Source organism: Leptodactylus fuscus, chromosome 2 (genome assembly GCF_031893055.1).
Source record: "Leptodactylus fuscus isolate aLepFus1 chromosome 2, aLepFus1.hap2, whole genome shotgun sequence".
NCBI lineage: Eukaryota > Metazoa > Chordata > Amphibia > Anura > Leptodactylidae > Leptodactylus > Leptodactylus fuscus.
In genome coordinates, this window is record NC_134266.1 from 13647939 (window position 1) to 13663537 (window position 15599).

The following is a 15599-nucleotide window of genomic DNA, read 5'->3' on the forward strand; positions in this document are numbered from 1 at the left end:
TATTTCAGCTTCTTATAACTGGCCCCTCCCCTTTGCTCCTCAGGGGTGTGGCTAGTCCTAGATGGTTTTATGTTCCTGGACATTAATCTGGGGAGTGACAGTCAATAAAAAAGTTCAAGTGAATACTATAGTGATTGTTAACCCTTGCTTATCATCTTAGACTGTTATGGCATAGTATCAGGCTTTAGCTTGACCCGAGCAGGCCCTGTTATTCTGATATATCGCCAGTAGAACTACGTGGCACTGCAAGTACACGCTTTCTGTTAAGTTCTATGGGAGCTGCAGAAACAGCATGGTGTCCGCTATTTTACTGGTCCATGTGTCCATTGTTTGGTTCCTTCATCGGACCAGAACAACAGACACCTGGTGGAGATGTGAATAGAGTGTTAGCCATATATACAGTTCATATATGTGTAATGTGATGTTCCCCTTGGTACAGAGATATTATATCGCCAGCTCACGTCAAATCCGGAGGCTGGATGGGGCGTCGCGATCTCCGGTCATCTCTCACTTCAGCGAGACCTTGCATGGAGCATCTACCATCAGAGCCTACGGACATCAAGAGAGGTTCATTGGCCAGAACAAGGATGTGATGAACGAGAATTTAGTGTGTTACTACAATAATGTCATCTCTAACAGGTAACGCAGAGATATGTCTGTGAAGAATCCCTATCCTGGGCAGCTTCTCATAGTATTTGGCTAGGCACCAATAAAGGCCAGTCTATATCATGTATGGGGGTCTCCCGACCCTCCACAGCTTGTGTTTATTAGCAACATAATTTTTTAAAGAGATCCTATCACTCAAACGTGATTTTTTTTCTAAGTACCACGTCGGAATAGCCTTAAGAAAGGCTATTCGTCTCCTACCTTTCGTCGTCTTCTCCGCGCCACCGTTCGCCTACAATCCCGGTTCTTGTCGGTATGCTAATGAGCTCTCTCGCAGCATTGGGGGCGGGCCCCAGTGCTCAGACAGCACTGGGGGTGGCCCCAATGTTGCTAGAGAACTCTCTCCAGCACCGCCTCCTCTTCTTCAGCAGCGTTATCTTCAGCCTCTTCTTCCGGCGGTGGCTTTTAACTTCTAAAGCCTCGGGTCTTGGGCAGAGCAAACGGCACATGCCCACAGGCCACAAGAAAATGGCCACTTGCACAGTATTGGAAGCGGCTATTTTCTCGTGGCATGTGGGCATGTGCAGTTTGCTCTGCCCAAGGCCTGAGGCCTTAGAAGTTACAAGTCACTGCCGGAAGAAGAGGCTGAAGAGGACGTTGCTGACGAAGATGGAGGCGGTGCCGCAGAGAGTTCTCTCGTAGCATTGGGGACGCCCCCAGTGCTGTCTGAGCACTGGGGCCCGCCCCAAATGCTGCGAGAGAGCTCATTAGCATACTGACAAGAACCAGGATTGTAGGCGAACTGCGGCGCGGAGAAGACGACGAAAGGTAGGAGACGAATAGCCTTTCTTAAGGCTATTCCGACGTGATACTTAGAAAAAATCATGTCTGAGTGATAAGATCCCTTTAAGCATAGGGAAACCTGAACCAGTGATGAGAATGAAGCCAGATTTCAGACTACCTTAGAGTCCCAATAGACAATGCAGCTAAGGGCTCGTTCACATCTGCGCCCGATCTCCGTCTGTCGGGTTTCTGTCTTCTGCAGACAGAAAACGGAAACCCGACAGACAGTGTCCGGCCGTGAGCGCCGGGGAGCGTTTTGTGCTCTCCGCGGCGAAACCGTTTTTTTTTTGTTTTTTTTTTAACTGGACACAAAGTCCTGCATGTCCAACTTTGTGTCCGGTTAAAAAAAAACAAACGGTGATTGAATTCTTCTAAATGTAAATATTTAACAAACTATTCATCGAATTAATTATACAATATCAATAATTGTATCCTATCATTAAAAATAATCATTCAATTTTGACGACTCCACCCCCATGACTACGACTACAACTCCACAGCCCTGGAGCCAAGCGACATAAGACAATGTAGTGTTATCCAGAGCACGACTTACCGTCTGTATTATATCTTACTATAGGTGGCTGGCAGTGAGACTGGAGTTTTTGGGAAATTTGATGGTTTTATTTGCTGCAGTACTGGCTGTCCAGGCACGTGACACGATGACCTCCGGAACAGTGGGATTATCAATTACCTATGCATTGAATGTAAGTACGTGAGCTACAGAATATCAGTACATGACCCATGCTCCAGGAATTTGGGGCTCTCCCCTGCACTCTTATTTAGGTTGGCAGAACCTGCCAGCAATCTAATGTTTATGGGGAAACCTGACTCTTCCTTGATGTCGGGGACAAGAAGCAATATTAATAAGAAAAATAGTCTGCAGTTTTTCAGAAACAGCACCACTCTTGTCTACAGGCTGTGACTGGTATTGCACCTTAGCTCCATTTATTTGTATGAGTGTGAGCTGCAATACCAAAGACTGCCTGTAGACAACAGTGGCGCTATTTTTTTTATATCCGGGAAAATATAAACATAATAGGAGGAAAATTGTGTCTGGTGTCTGCTACTGAAAAACTTTATAAAATAGTTTTTCCTCTCCGTTACGGTAATTTTTATTTTATATGGTGTCGTCGAGGGTGGGGCTATAACCTTTAATAACGGCGTTTTATTGGTGTATTATTTTACTTATTTTTTTTTAATTATTTTATTTAAATTTAAAAAAAAAACCTTTTTTATTAATTTATATATATATATATATATATATATACAGTCCTATGAAAAAGTTTGGGCACCCCTATTAATCTTAATCATTTTTAGTTCTAAATATTTTGGTGTTTGCAGCAGCCATTTCAGTTTGATCTATCTAATAACTGATGGACACAGTAATATTTCAGGATTGAAATGAGGTTTATTGTACTAACAGAAAATGCGCAATATGCATTAAACCAAAATTTGACCGGTGCAAAAATATGGACACCTCAACAGAAAAGTGACATTAATATTTAGTACATCCTCCTTTTGCAGAGATAACAGCCTCTAGTCGCTTCCTGTAGCTTTTAATCAGTTCCTGGATCCTGGATGAAGGGATTTTGGACCATTTCTTTCTACAAAACAATTCAAGTTCAGTTCAGTTTGATGGTCGCCGAGCATGGACAGCCCGCTCTCAAATGATCTGAAAACAAAGATTGTTCAACATAGTTGTTCAGGGGAAGGATACAAAAAGTTGTCTCAGAGATTTAACCTGTCAGTTTCCACTGTGAGGAACATAGTAAGGAAATGGAAGAGCACAGGGACAGTTCTTGTTAAGCCCAGAAGTGGCAGGCCAAGAAAAATATCAGAAAGGCAGAGAAGAAGAATGGTGAGAACAGTCAAGGACAATCCACAGACCACCTCCAAAGAGCTGCAGCATCATCTTGCTGCAGATGGTGTCACTGTGCATCGGTCAACTATACAGCGCACTTTGCACAAATAGAAGCTGTATGGGAGAGTGATGAGAAAGAAGCCGTTTCTGCACGTACGCCACAAATAGAGTTGCCTGAGGTATGAAAAAGCACATTTGGACAAGGCAGCTTCATTTTGGAAACAAAAATTGAGTTGTTTGGTTATAAAAAAAGGCGTTATGCATGGCGTCCAAAAAGAAACAGCATTCCAAGAAAAACACATGCTACCCACTGTAAAATTTGGTGGAGGTTCCATCATGCTTTGGGGCTGTGTGGCCAATGCCGGCATCGGGAATCTTGTTAAAGTTGAGGGTCGCATGGATTCCACTCAGTATCAGCAGATTCTTGAGAATAATGTTCAAGAATCAGTGACGAAGTTGAAGTTACGCCGGGGATAGATATTTCAGCAAGACAATGATCCAAAACACCGCTCCAAATCCTCAGGCATTCATGCAGAGGAACAATTACAATGTTCTGGAATGGCCATCCCAGTCCCCAGACCTGAATATCATTGAACATCTGTGGGATGATTTGAAGCGGGCTGTCCATGCTCGGCGACCATCTAACTTAACTGAACTTGAATTGTTTGTCCAAAATACCTTTATCCAGGATCCAGGAACTGATTAAAAGCTACAGGAAGCGACTAGAGGCTGTTATCTTTGCAAAAGGAGGATGTACTAAATATTAATGTCACTTTTCTGTTGAGGTGCCCATACTTTTGCACCGGTCAAATTTTGGTTTAATGCATATTGCACATTTTCTGTTAGTACAATAAACCTCATTTCAATCCTGAAATATTACTGTGTCCATCAGTTATTAGATATATCAAACTGAAATGGCTGTTGCAAATACCAAAATATTTAGAACTAAAAATGATTAAGATTAATAGGGGTGCCCAAACTTTTTCATAGGACTGTATATATATATATATATATATATATATATATATATATATATATATATATATATATAATTTTTTTTTTTTTCAGATGGTGTCCCCATAAGGTGATAAGAGACCTTTGGGGACATCTGATCACTTTTTTTTCTTTGTTAGGGAGGCTAACACAGTATACAGAGCTGGGTCCTGTAGGACCCAGCAGCTCATGCAAGACACTGATCCTGGCTGATCACGTGACCGCTGGGTCAGAGGGCGGGCACATCATTGCGACGCCCATAGCGGTGTATACAGAGCTCATTGCACTTTGTATACACAGCGATTGAGAAGGCAGGGATGGGAATAAACCTTCCCTGCCTTCTCTCTGGGAGCTCCGGCTGAACTTAGAGCCGCCTCCCAGTTTCAGCAATTGCACGAACTCGTACCGGCACGTCCTGTCAGAACAAGGCAACCACTTCCCAGACGTATACAGTCTATGGGCGGTCCGGAAGTGGCTAAGATGATATTGTTGATTGTTTTGACTGTCTTACACGTGGTTACATTGCGTTTTTGAGGGCCAGGTTAAAGGGTTTTTCAGGATTCTTGATATCAATGACCTATCCTTAATACCCGGGACCGTCACAGATCAGCTGTTAAAGAGAGCATTGCTCTCGGTGAGCACTGCAGCCTCTTCTTGATTAGCAAGTGCAGCACCCATACCATTCACTTGAATAGGACTGAGCTCCAAACAGACCATGCGACAAATGACCATGGAGCAGCTGATCTGTGGGGGTTCAGATATTGATTACCAATTCTAAAGACAGGTTTTCAGTATTTAACATCTAGAAAACCCCTTTAATTTTATTTAAGACATGTTACCACTGCAATCCTATAGAATTCCATTCACGGTTTTAGATACTTTGTTTCCACTGTGTTATTCTTATCCGTCATGAACCCCAATCCTAATCCCTATACGCTTCTCCCCAGATCACACAGACGTTAAATTTTTGGGTGCGAAAAGCTTGTGAGATCGAGACGAATGGAGTGGCCATAGAAAGGGTCTGTGAATATGAAGATATGGAGAAAGAGGTAGAGTCACCTTTCCCCAAATGATACCCCATGTATTAACCCCTTATCTCAGTACAGTGCTGTAACCAAACGCGTACACCCATATTACCAGGCCCCTTGGATCCTGCCAAGAAGACCAGCGGCGGAGTGGCCGGATCGGGGGGTTATTGAATTCACAAACTACCAGGCCCGCTATCGGGAGGACCACGACCTGGCGCTACGGGACGTCGCTTTCAAACTACGTGAAAGAGAGAAGGTGAATTGTAAATTATAGGCAGTTTATCTATGTCCTAGTATGTGATCAGGATCCAGTCCTGTTTTGTGGGATCTTGTAAGATGTCTATGGCACAGAATGTTCCGGCACCAGTAACCAAATCTAATCTCTCCATAAATATATGTACAGCTCGGGATCGTCGGCAGAACCGGAGCTGGTAAATCCACGCTCACCAATTGCTTGTTCCGCATAGTGGAGAGAGCGGGAGGAAGGATCGTGATTGATGGGATTGATATAGCAACCATCGGAGTGCACGACCTAAGAAGTAAACTGAATATTATTCCACAGGTGAGGTCATCCTGACTATTGGACTATCTGGGATTGGGATTAGGCCTTGCTGACAAAGTGCTAGGGGGATTAGCTGGTGTTTAAGAAAGTGATAAAATACAGACTGTGGCGCAATTCCACAGCAATCACAAAAAGGTTTGTTTTTTTTCCCTTAGAAAACAGCGCCTCTCCTGTCCAAAGGTTGTTTATGGTATTGCAGTTCAGTCTTATTTAGATGAATGAAGCTGAGCTGCTATACCAGTCACAGCCCATTGGAAAGTTTGTACGTTGACCATAGATATGTCCTGAAGACTGATAAAAACCGGGAACGCTGACCGTGCACTTTTATGAGGACGTGAAAGGTCCTCTTTAATAGTTGAAGGGGCGACTCCTTGGCAGGGTGGAGTCAGTTTTCTTGTTCAAGATCCGCTTATATTGAGCCACAATGGACACCTCCTTCTGGAAAGTTAACCCTGGTGGCCATTGGCCAGTATGTACAGTAACACTATGTTTTGCACCCAGCACCCACTGCAGGCCACAATGTCATCTCCTTTCCTTTTAGCACTAGTGAGTCTTTTTTTTTTTTTTTTTCTAGGACCCTGTTTTATTTTCGGGGACACTTCGGATGAATCTGGATCCCTTAGAGAAGCATTCTGATGCTGATCTATGGGAGGCTCTGGACATGTGTCATCTAAAGAACTTTGTGCAGACTCTTCCCAAGAAGCTCTACCATGAGATTTCAGAAGGAGGAGAGAACCTAAGGTGGGTGACGTCGCCCTACATGTACTAGTTATGGGTCAATATTCAGTGAAAATGAGAAATGTATCCAAATTGTCATATTCCTTATAATGTGAATATGCCATTACTTGATGTTTAGTGACAGTCTGACCATTGGGATCCCCATCAGTGAATATAAGAGGGCATTGCTTCTGCTAATACACTGGTGTTGTGCTGCAGCAGACGGCCTGCAGGGTGCGCCGCAGCTCTTATTGGGGTCCATGAGGTTGACACTGTATTTACGCTCTGAATATTTTTCGCCTCCCTGTAGTGTTGGGCAGAGACAACTCATCTGCCTTGCTCGAGCCTTACTACGAAAAACCAAAATCCTTGTTCTGGATGAAGCAACGGCCTCCATTGACATGGAGACCGACACCCTTGTCCAGAGCACGATACGCAAGGCGTTCAGTGACTGCACCGTGCTGACCATTGCTCACAGGCTACATACAGTCCTGGACTCTGAAAGGTACAGACATTGCATTATACCTAGTGTCCCAACCTGCAGGATTTTCTGCATGTTCCTGAGGACTTGTGCCCGTGTCATCTTGGAGGAGGCTGACCATGTCTTCTTTTACGTAGGGTGCTTGTTCTTGAGGCTGGCAGGGTCGTAGAGTTTGATGAACCGCAGAGGCTGATACAGAAGAACGGAGTCTTCGCAAAGATGGTGTCAGAGTCTGGGATACAGCGGACGGAGTGACCCATCGGGATCCGGCAGCGATCCGGTACTGGTTACCGGAGATTGTTCTATATTAGGACACCGATAAAGCGACTGTCCAGTCATGACCTCACAAGTTATATAGGTGTCAGTCTCTATAGGGGATGAGCGTTTGCTATTTATTTGTTCTAGATCTTGCTGCTCGACTACTGTTTAGATCCTTCAGCTCAGGACTGAGATTTGACGCCATTACTCCTGTAATACCCCTTTAAATAATATGCAGCTCAGATGTATTATCACACCTTTAGATGTCTATGGCCAGACAGTATCACATATACCGCTACCTCGTAACACCACATTACTATAAATACCTCCGATCTCAATATTATTCATGTATAGGGTCGAGACGATCTTGAGATTTCAGGATCGTTTTTAAAATCCGATTTCCGATCATTTATCATTCGAATCCGATCCCAATGCAAGTCAATGGGATTTTTTTTAATAATCGAAGATCAGATTTTAAAAACGATCCTATTCACTGCAGAGCATGGAGTCTAAAAATTGAAGCCTCCACGCTGTGTAGTGATTAAAAAAAAAATCCTCTGGCTACTTAGTCCCCCCCCTGGTGTCCACTTACCTGCACAGAAGCGCTGCCGCTGGTCCAGTCCCCGCTGTTCTCGCCTCACTGCCCCCGCCTCCCAGGTTAGTGTTACAGACCTAGGAAGAAGGCGTGAGTGCTCCCCTCCCAGTACCCCCCACATTCTCCTAAGCCACAAGCCCTGCCTTCTTCCTAGGTCTGTAACACTAACCTGGAAGGTGGAGGCAGCAAGGCGAGAAGAGGAGCGAGAACAGGGGGACTAGTCCAGCAGCAGCACTTCTGTGCAGGTAAGTGTTCCGTCCGTAAGAGTTCGCATGAGGACCTCTACGGACGGAACACAAGTTGAACTGCACAGCGCTTTCAATTGCACTTGTGTTTCGTCCGTAGGGCTCCTCATGCGAACGGAACACATCAGCATATGTGAACCAAGCTTTAAGCTACTAGAGTTGTTAGCTAGTCTGCCATTAGAATGAATGGACGCAGCCGGCGAGCAGGGGATTAAGTGGCCGGACGCCAGCACAGGCTGTGTGCCGGCTGCATCCATTCATTCCTATGGGACCTGGCTAACATTGCTTGGCCAGTAGCAAAGCATTGTGGGAAATAACCTCCGTCCTTGATCCCACCTAAAAAGATCGGGATCGGAATTCCGATCGCGATTGTGACATTTACTCGATCGCCAATCGGAATCCGAACTTTCCCGATCGCTCAACCCTATTCATGGAAACAAATATTTTAGCTGTTTTTTATACATTTTTAGATTCTATTTTGGATTAGAAATGTTATACCCCACATGGAGGAGCTCCGAATATTTCTGTTATAGACGGCGTTCGCTTAGACCAATGTTCACACCTGCTTCAAGGTGTCGGTTGTTCTGGTCCATCAGAGGACCAGAGCAATGGACAAACATATCGTTAAAATAGTGGCGATAATGGGGTCTGACGGGGATACATTGTTTTTCTTTAACTTTTTCATCCGTCCACAGAGACGGACAGTGTAATAGTCTCTGATGCAGGTGTGTAGAAAGCAATGGTGCCGCACACTCAGGGGTAATATATAGCGCGGTGCTAGCAGAAAGGATCCTTCGATCCAACAGCAAATAACGTAAAAATGCTGCTGCACACACAGTGTGAACAGAGCCTTAATAATGTAAGTTTTTTTTATCTTCCTAGTGGTATTTATGTCACAAAGATCGTATATAATGTGCACAGGGACAGATATGGCAACACCATCTAGTCACGTGATCAGTGGAAGACGATTGTTCCGTTACTATATATATATATATATATATATATATATATATATATATATATATATATATATAGTCATGATTCTGATCTGAATCGTATGTTATTATTGTAAATCGTATTATTTTAGATCAATGTGTGATATTTTTCTATTATCCTGACTGTATGTTTGTGGTCTCAGGGATCAATTATTACAAACTAGCTTCTGCCCGCAACTTCGTCTGCGGGTTGTTGTTGCCGATGAGCCGCTAATAATTAGCCAAATGTGGTTCCCTGTCGTCCTTACCAGCGGCACAATGTGGGGTATTTCGTGCCCCTGTGTGCTGGTAGGACAGGCGGAATTTTAATTAGCCATGTATTAATTTCACATGGCTTGTTCCCTTTAAGAGGGCACAGATACCTCCCCCCTGTGCGTTTTTTTCTGTCCTGTGTAAAGGATCGGACAGGTGGGGAGGACTCTGTGTCCTCCTAAAGAGAAAGAGTAAGGAAGAAGTTTCAGGTACTTACCTGTTCAAGTATCTTCAATGATGCACTCTGCCCCTTGGACTTCGGTGAGGGGGAACCCTCTGCGTCGGTCCTGCAAAGAGAATGGGTAAGATTAAGGTTACCTATTTACCCACCTCCCTCCCGCAATCCTACCTCCTGTTCTCCGGCATCCAGTCCTGCTGGGCTTCGGGAGCCGCGCGCAGCCACCCGGCGTGCACGCGCGGCTCCATGAGGGGAACTTCCGGTTTCGCGGAACCTTTCCTCTGCTGTAGGAGGGTTCCGGCCGGTCGTTCAGTAGTGTGACACCGGCAACTTCCGGTTTTCGGCATTTGCCGCTCCGGGACCACGCGAACAGCAGCGTTAGACGCTAGAGGTCCTCAGGAACCTTAAGGTAGGTGCCAAAAGTAGTTGGCTCAGGGGGGGAGCGTGCCTTGAAGGGCAAGAGTGTTATTAGGGCAAAAGGAACGGAGCTCGTTTTTTCTGACTAAGGCCACGCCCCTTCCGGGTATGGGCTGTAAAAGGGGGCAGGTTGCTTCCCTCATTGCCTGCTAGTTTAATCCCTAGCTGGTTCTGGGCGGTCTGCTTCACTGCCCTCCCTGGAGCGCCTCCAGGTGGAGGAGGTGTCCATATCATCAGACGATCAGTCCTCCTGTACCAGCAGACCAATTTTCCATCGGGAGAAGACTAATAGGCTGCTGAAGGCCATCCGGTCGTGGGACCAGGTTGGCGAGGGGGAAGCCTCTGCGTCCACCTCTGGGAAGCGGAGGGTTTTCCAAGTGGACGCCTCCATGGCCAGCCTAATGGAACAAGAGTGGAAGCAGCCGGAGAAGGCTTACGTCACCACCAGAGCTTTCAAAGCAGTGTATCCGATTGATCCCTCCCAGCTGGATCGCTGGGGTCCGCCACCCAAGGTGGATTTAGCCATCTCTAAGCTTTCCCGTCGCACTGTCGTGCCCATCGATGACGGGTCAAACCTTCAGGATTTGCTTGATAGAAGAGTGGATTCAACGCTCAAGAAGGCGTATTCGTCTGCTTCAGCCCAGGTGACGGTGGGCATCGCCTCAACGGAAGTAGCTGATAAGCTTCAAGCCCGGCTGGACCGCCTGGAACGGGATATCGACTCCGGGGTCAACAGGGATGACATCCTGGCATCCATGGGGGAGATCCGTCTCGCTACGGATTACCTGAGAGAGTCAGCAAGACAGCAGGTGAAGCTGGCTTCCAAGGCCATGGCCCTGAATACCGCCGCCAGGAGGCCCTTGTGGCTCAAACCTTGGCGGGCTGATGTCGCCTCCAAGTTTTCTTTGTGTTCCCTCCCCTTTCAACCTGGGAAGGTTTTCGGCCAGGGGCTGGACGACCTGATGGAGGGACTGGCTGATGGTAGAGGCAGATCACTACCACAAGCGACCAGAGGTAGAAGGCCTCCCCCTTCTAGGGGTCGAGGCTCCACGTCTCAATACAGGCCTCAACAGGGTAACCAGAGACGCCCCAGATACCGTCCGAAGGGGGCGGGTCGGGGGATCCCCAAGGAGGACCCTAAGAAGAAGGGGTTTTGAGGAGACGCCGCTCTCTGTGACCAGCTCTCCCGTAGGAGGGCGCCTTTCAAATTTCCTTGTGGCATGGCATCTTCACATTCTGGACCCATGGGTCCTTCAAGTTGTTCAGCGAGATACGCAATAGAGTTCTCCCATCCTCCTGTGGATCGTTTCATCACTACGCGGGTTTTACCAGCCCTACAACAAGACTGCCTGGAGGCTTCCGTCGCAGAATATCTCTCAAAGGGGGCCCTGGAAAGGGTCCCTCCTTCAGAAGTGGGACAAGGAGTTTATTCACCCGTGTTCTTGGTTCCAAGGTCCACAGGAGGGTGGCGGATGATTATAGATCTTCGGTTCCTCAACCTCTTCATAAAGAAAAAACCTTTCAGGATGGAGTCCATAGACTCAGTAACCAGTTTCCTATTGCGCGACGAGGTCATGGTCACCCTGGACCTGAAGGATGCCTACTTACATATCCCCATCTTCCCGCCACACAGGAAATATCTACGTATAGCCGTTCTTATGGCTGGTCACGGAGAGCACCTACAATTCACTGCTCTGCCATTCGGCATATCGTCAGCTCCGTATGTATTCACCAAGATGGTCGCACCAGTTGCCGCCGCTCTCAGACTTCAAGGCCTCTTCGTGGTTCCCTACCTCGACGACTGGCTTATAAAAGCTCAGTCTACTTCAATTCTCCATCACCACCTCTAGATAGCCATCACCTTCCTCCAGGAGTTAGGTTGGCTGATCAATTGGGAGAAGTCAGAAATAGTGCCATCCACCCGGAGGAAATTCCTAGGGTTTGTTCTGGATTCCCAGAGCATGCAGATTGTCCTATCTCGTCCAAGGCGAGCAAAAATAGAAGCTTCGGTTCGGGGCCTTCTCAGGTCCCGATGGATCACCATTCGCACCGCCATGCGGGTCCTAGGCCTGATGTCTTCTTCAGCCAAGGCGGTCCCTTGGGCTTTATGGCACTTGCGTCCCCTTCAGATGGAAGTGTTGAGAGCCTGGAACGGATCTCCACGGGGACTGCACAGGAAGATCTGCCTTTCTCCCGGTACCCGTCTTTCCCTCAGATGGTGGAGACACCTGAAAGACGGAAGGTCCTCGGTTCAACCTCGTTGGACCCTGTTGACAACAGATGCGTCCCATTCGGGATGGGGAGCCCACCTGGACGGCAGGACTGTCCAGGGTCTGTGGAGGAATCCAGAGGTAGGAACCTCCAACCTGAAGGAGCTAAAAGCAGTTTATCTGGCACTGAAGTACTTCGCCCCTTTTCTCGAAGGGAAGGCAGTCAAGGTCCGGTCAGACAATATGACGACGGTAATATACTTGAACAAACAAGGCGGCACCAAGGTCCCAGCCCTACTGAGAGAGGCGAACTTGATCTTTACGTGGGCAGAGAAGAATCTGACCCACCTATCCGCTGTTCACATCAAGGGCTCCCTGAACATAGTAGCGGATCAGTTGAGTTGGGGTATCCCTGTATCAGGAGAATGGTCTCTCAATCAAGACATATTCCATCAGATTGTCCAAACATGGGGCCTTCCGGATGTCGACCTCATGGCAACCCGACTCAACGCCAAGGTGGAAACCTTCTGCTCTCTGTACCAGGAGGACAATGCCTTGGCAGTGGATGCCCTGTCCATCCCATGGAGGTTCAGGCTGATATACATTTTCCCTCCAGTTTCCATCATACCCAAGGTATTGATGAAAATCAGACAGGACCAAGTCTCGGGAATTGCCATAATCCCGTTCTGGCCGAAAAGGACTTGGTTTGCCCAGCTCATGTGGATGAGTCAAGGCAGGTATTGGAGGCTTCCCCCCCTCCCAGATCTGGTGACACAAGGAGAGCTGAGACACCACGATCTGAGGAGATTCAATCTGACAGCCTGGAGGTTGACCAGTCCCTATTAAGGAATAGAGGACTGTCTCAAGGCGTCCTAAGGACCTTAGCCAGCGCCAGAGCCACCTCGACCAATAAGAATTACCGTAGAATCGGTAATATTTTCCAGGCCTGGTGCACGGATCACGAAGTGGACTCCTCCGATCCCCCTGTGAGGGCGATCCTGGTTTTCCTTCAGGACGGCCTAGACAGAGGGCTTGCAGCTTCTACCCTGAAGGTACATGTAGCCGCTTTGTCCGCCTATCTGGGGAGGCGGTTGTCTCAGGATCCTTTAGTGAGCACCTTTATCAAAGGGGCAACTAGGCTGAGACCAGCAGTTTCTGCTCCTGTCCACCAATGGGACCTCAACAAGGTCCTAACGGCACTTTGTGTTGCTCCATTCGAACCCCTGGAGGAGGTGGATCTAAAGTGGCTGACCTATAAGGTATCTTTTCTCCTCGCTATCACCTCGGCAAAAAGAGTAGGGGAGCTTCAAGCACTCTCATCTGAAGCTCCTTACATTGCCTTCTTTGAGGACCGTGTTCAGTTGAGATTTCTGCCAGGATTCAGGCCGAAAGTTTCTTATAGGGCGAACGTGAGTCAGCTCATTTGCTTGCCAACCTTTTTTCCCATGCCCACTTCCCCTGAGGAGGAGAAGTGGCATACCCTAGATTTAGTCCGGAACCTGCAGATTTATCTTCAGCGCACACGCGCTTTCAGGAGATCTGAGAACTTGTTAATAAATTATGTAGGTGGCCATAGAGGCCGCAAGGCTTCTAAGGCCACCATCTCTCGCTGGGTAAAGGAAGCAATCAAGTTGGCGTTTGTGAGTCAGAACTTACCTCCGCCGACCGTCCTAAAGGCCCACTCGACGCGGGCAGTCTCGACCTCTTGGGCAGAAGTCAAGGCTCTCACCTTGGACCAAATTTGTGCGGCAGCATCCTGGTCTTCAGAGTTGACCTTTGTGAAGCACTACCGACTTGATCGGTATGGCTCAGAAGCTACTGCCTTCGGGCGCACTGTATTACATTCGGCTTGTGTTTAATCTCCCACCCTTATGGGGATTACTTGCTATTTCCCCACATTGTGCCGCTGGTAAGGACGACAGGGAACGAAGGATTATGTAGATAATCTTGTTTCCCTTAGTCCTAACAGCGGCACAAGGATTCCCCCCCTATTGTTGTTTATTTTGGAATGTATGTATTATTACTTGTTATTTACGCACAGGGGGGAGGTATCTGTGCCCTCTTAAAGGGAACAAGCCATGTGAAATTAATACATGGCTAATTAAAATTCCGCCTGTCCTACCAGCACACAGGGGCACGAAATACCCCACATTGTGCCGCTGTTAGGACTAAGGGAAACAAGATTATCTACATAATCCTTCGTTGGCGGTGATCCACCTGCATCCGCGTGTCGGCTCTGCTACATCTGTGCATATGCGCAGCAGCCCCAGCTGTATGCACATCCGTATGGAGAGCAGAGCAAGCTGTGCTACCGCGCTGCCTCAGCTCAGCTACATCAGGCAATTCTGTGTTAGACACGGCTGAATGGCTGCTGGTGAAATTAGACACAGTTTGCCCCTCCCCTCAGCACAGTCCAAAGACCACATGCCCCTGTGTTATACACACACACTGCTGGTGCACTGCCTCAGCTCTGCTACATCTGCTGATTTAGAATACAGGCTTGTATTGTGTGAGAGTGTCTGAGCAGCTTGTGTGTTAGACACGGCTGAACGGATGTTGCTGAAATGTATAACAGTTCTCCCCCCCTCCCCCATCCGAGGCAGAACAACAGATTCCCCGTCCTACTTACTGAAATGCTATGCTATTTTATATTATAAACAATTTTATCATTATTTTTTTTATTTATAAACATGAAAGTTGGATGTTTGTTCCTCAATCACGCAAAAACGGCTGAACAGATTTGAATGAAATTTGGCACATTGATAGATTGTAACCTCAATTAAAACATAGACTTTTTATCCTGGTAAATGACATGGCTTCACGACTGTTATGAATTTATGTTCACATACTAGATTACACTGCTCTTAGCAGCATCTTATCTCAGCCAGGGCTGTTATCTCTCTGTGTAAACACACGCTAACCCTCAGTGTGTACACACATTTGCATATTATCTGATCTGCTCCAGTGCTGACAAACTGACATGGGAAAACACCTTTAATCCAAATTGGCAGTTTGCCAATTTTCAACATGCCTGGAAAAAGAAACTCTAATTTGTCGCAAACCACGACAGCTATGAAGGAGCCAGATGTCACAGAGTTCTCCTCAAGCGCAGATGAGGGGGATAATCGACGTCAGCGAGCTGCTGAGATGCCGGAACAATTACATGCACGGCGTGAGGAACAAGTTCAGCAGCAGCTGCCGAAATGCCGGAGCAGGCAAACCATCGACGGCAGCAATTTGCTGAATATAGGCGAATCGTCGACGCCAACAACCCGCAGACGAAGTCGCAGGCAGAGGCTAGTAGTCAATAATACATTGCCATGCTAATGGTGCTTTGTGGAACATTCTGATGCAGATG

At 47.1% G+C, this 15599-nt stretch overlaps 1 protein-coding gene across 1 annotated transcript in view; it reads left to right on the forward strand.

Moving 5' to 3' along the window:
• The window catches only part of LOC142194352 (multidrug resistance-associated protein 1-like), a 39488-nt gene extending 32063 nt beyond the window's left edge, over positions 1 to 7425 (forward strand). The window contains exons 21-28 of the mRNA XM_075263441.1: positions 440 to 639; positions 2027 to 2153; positions 5251 to 5352; positions 5444 to 5587; positions 5735 to 5893; positions 6468 to 6634; positions 6921 to 7115; positions 7229 to 7425. Coding sequence (XP_075119542.1) covers positions 440 to 639; positions 2027 to 2153; positions 5251 to 5352; positions 5444 to 5587; positions 5735 to 5893; positions 6468 to 6634; positions 6921 to 7115; positions 7229 to 7346 — 1212 coding nt within the window. The 3' untranslated portion in view covers positions 7347 to 7425. The remainder of the gene's footprint in view (positions 1 to 439; positions 640 to 2026; positions 2154 to 5250; positions 5353 to 5443; positions 5588 to 5734; positions 5894 to 6467; positions 6635 to 6920; positions 7116 to 7228) is intronic.
• The last annotated feature ends 8174 nt before the right edge of the window (positions 7426 to 15599 follow it).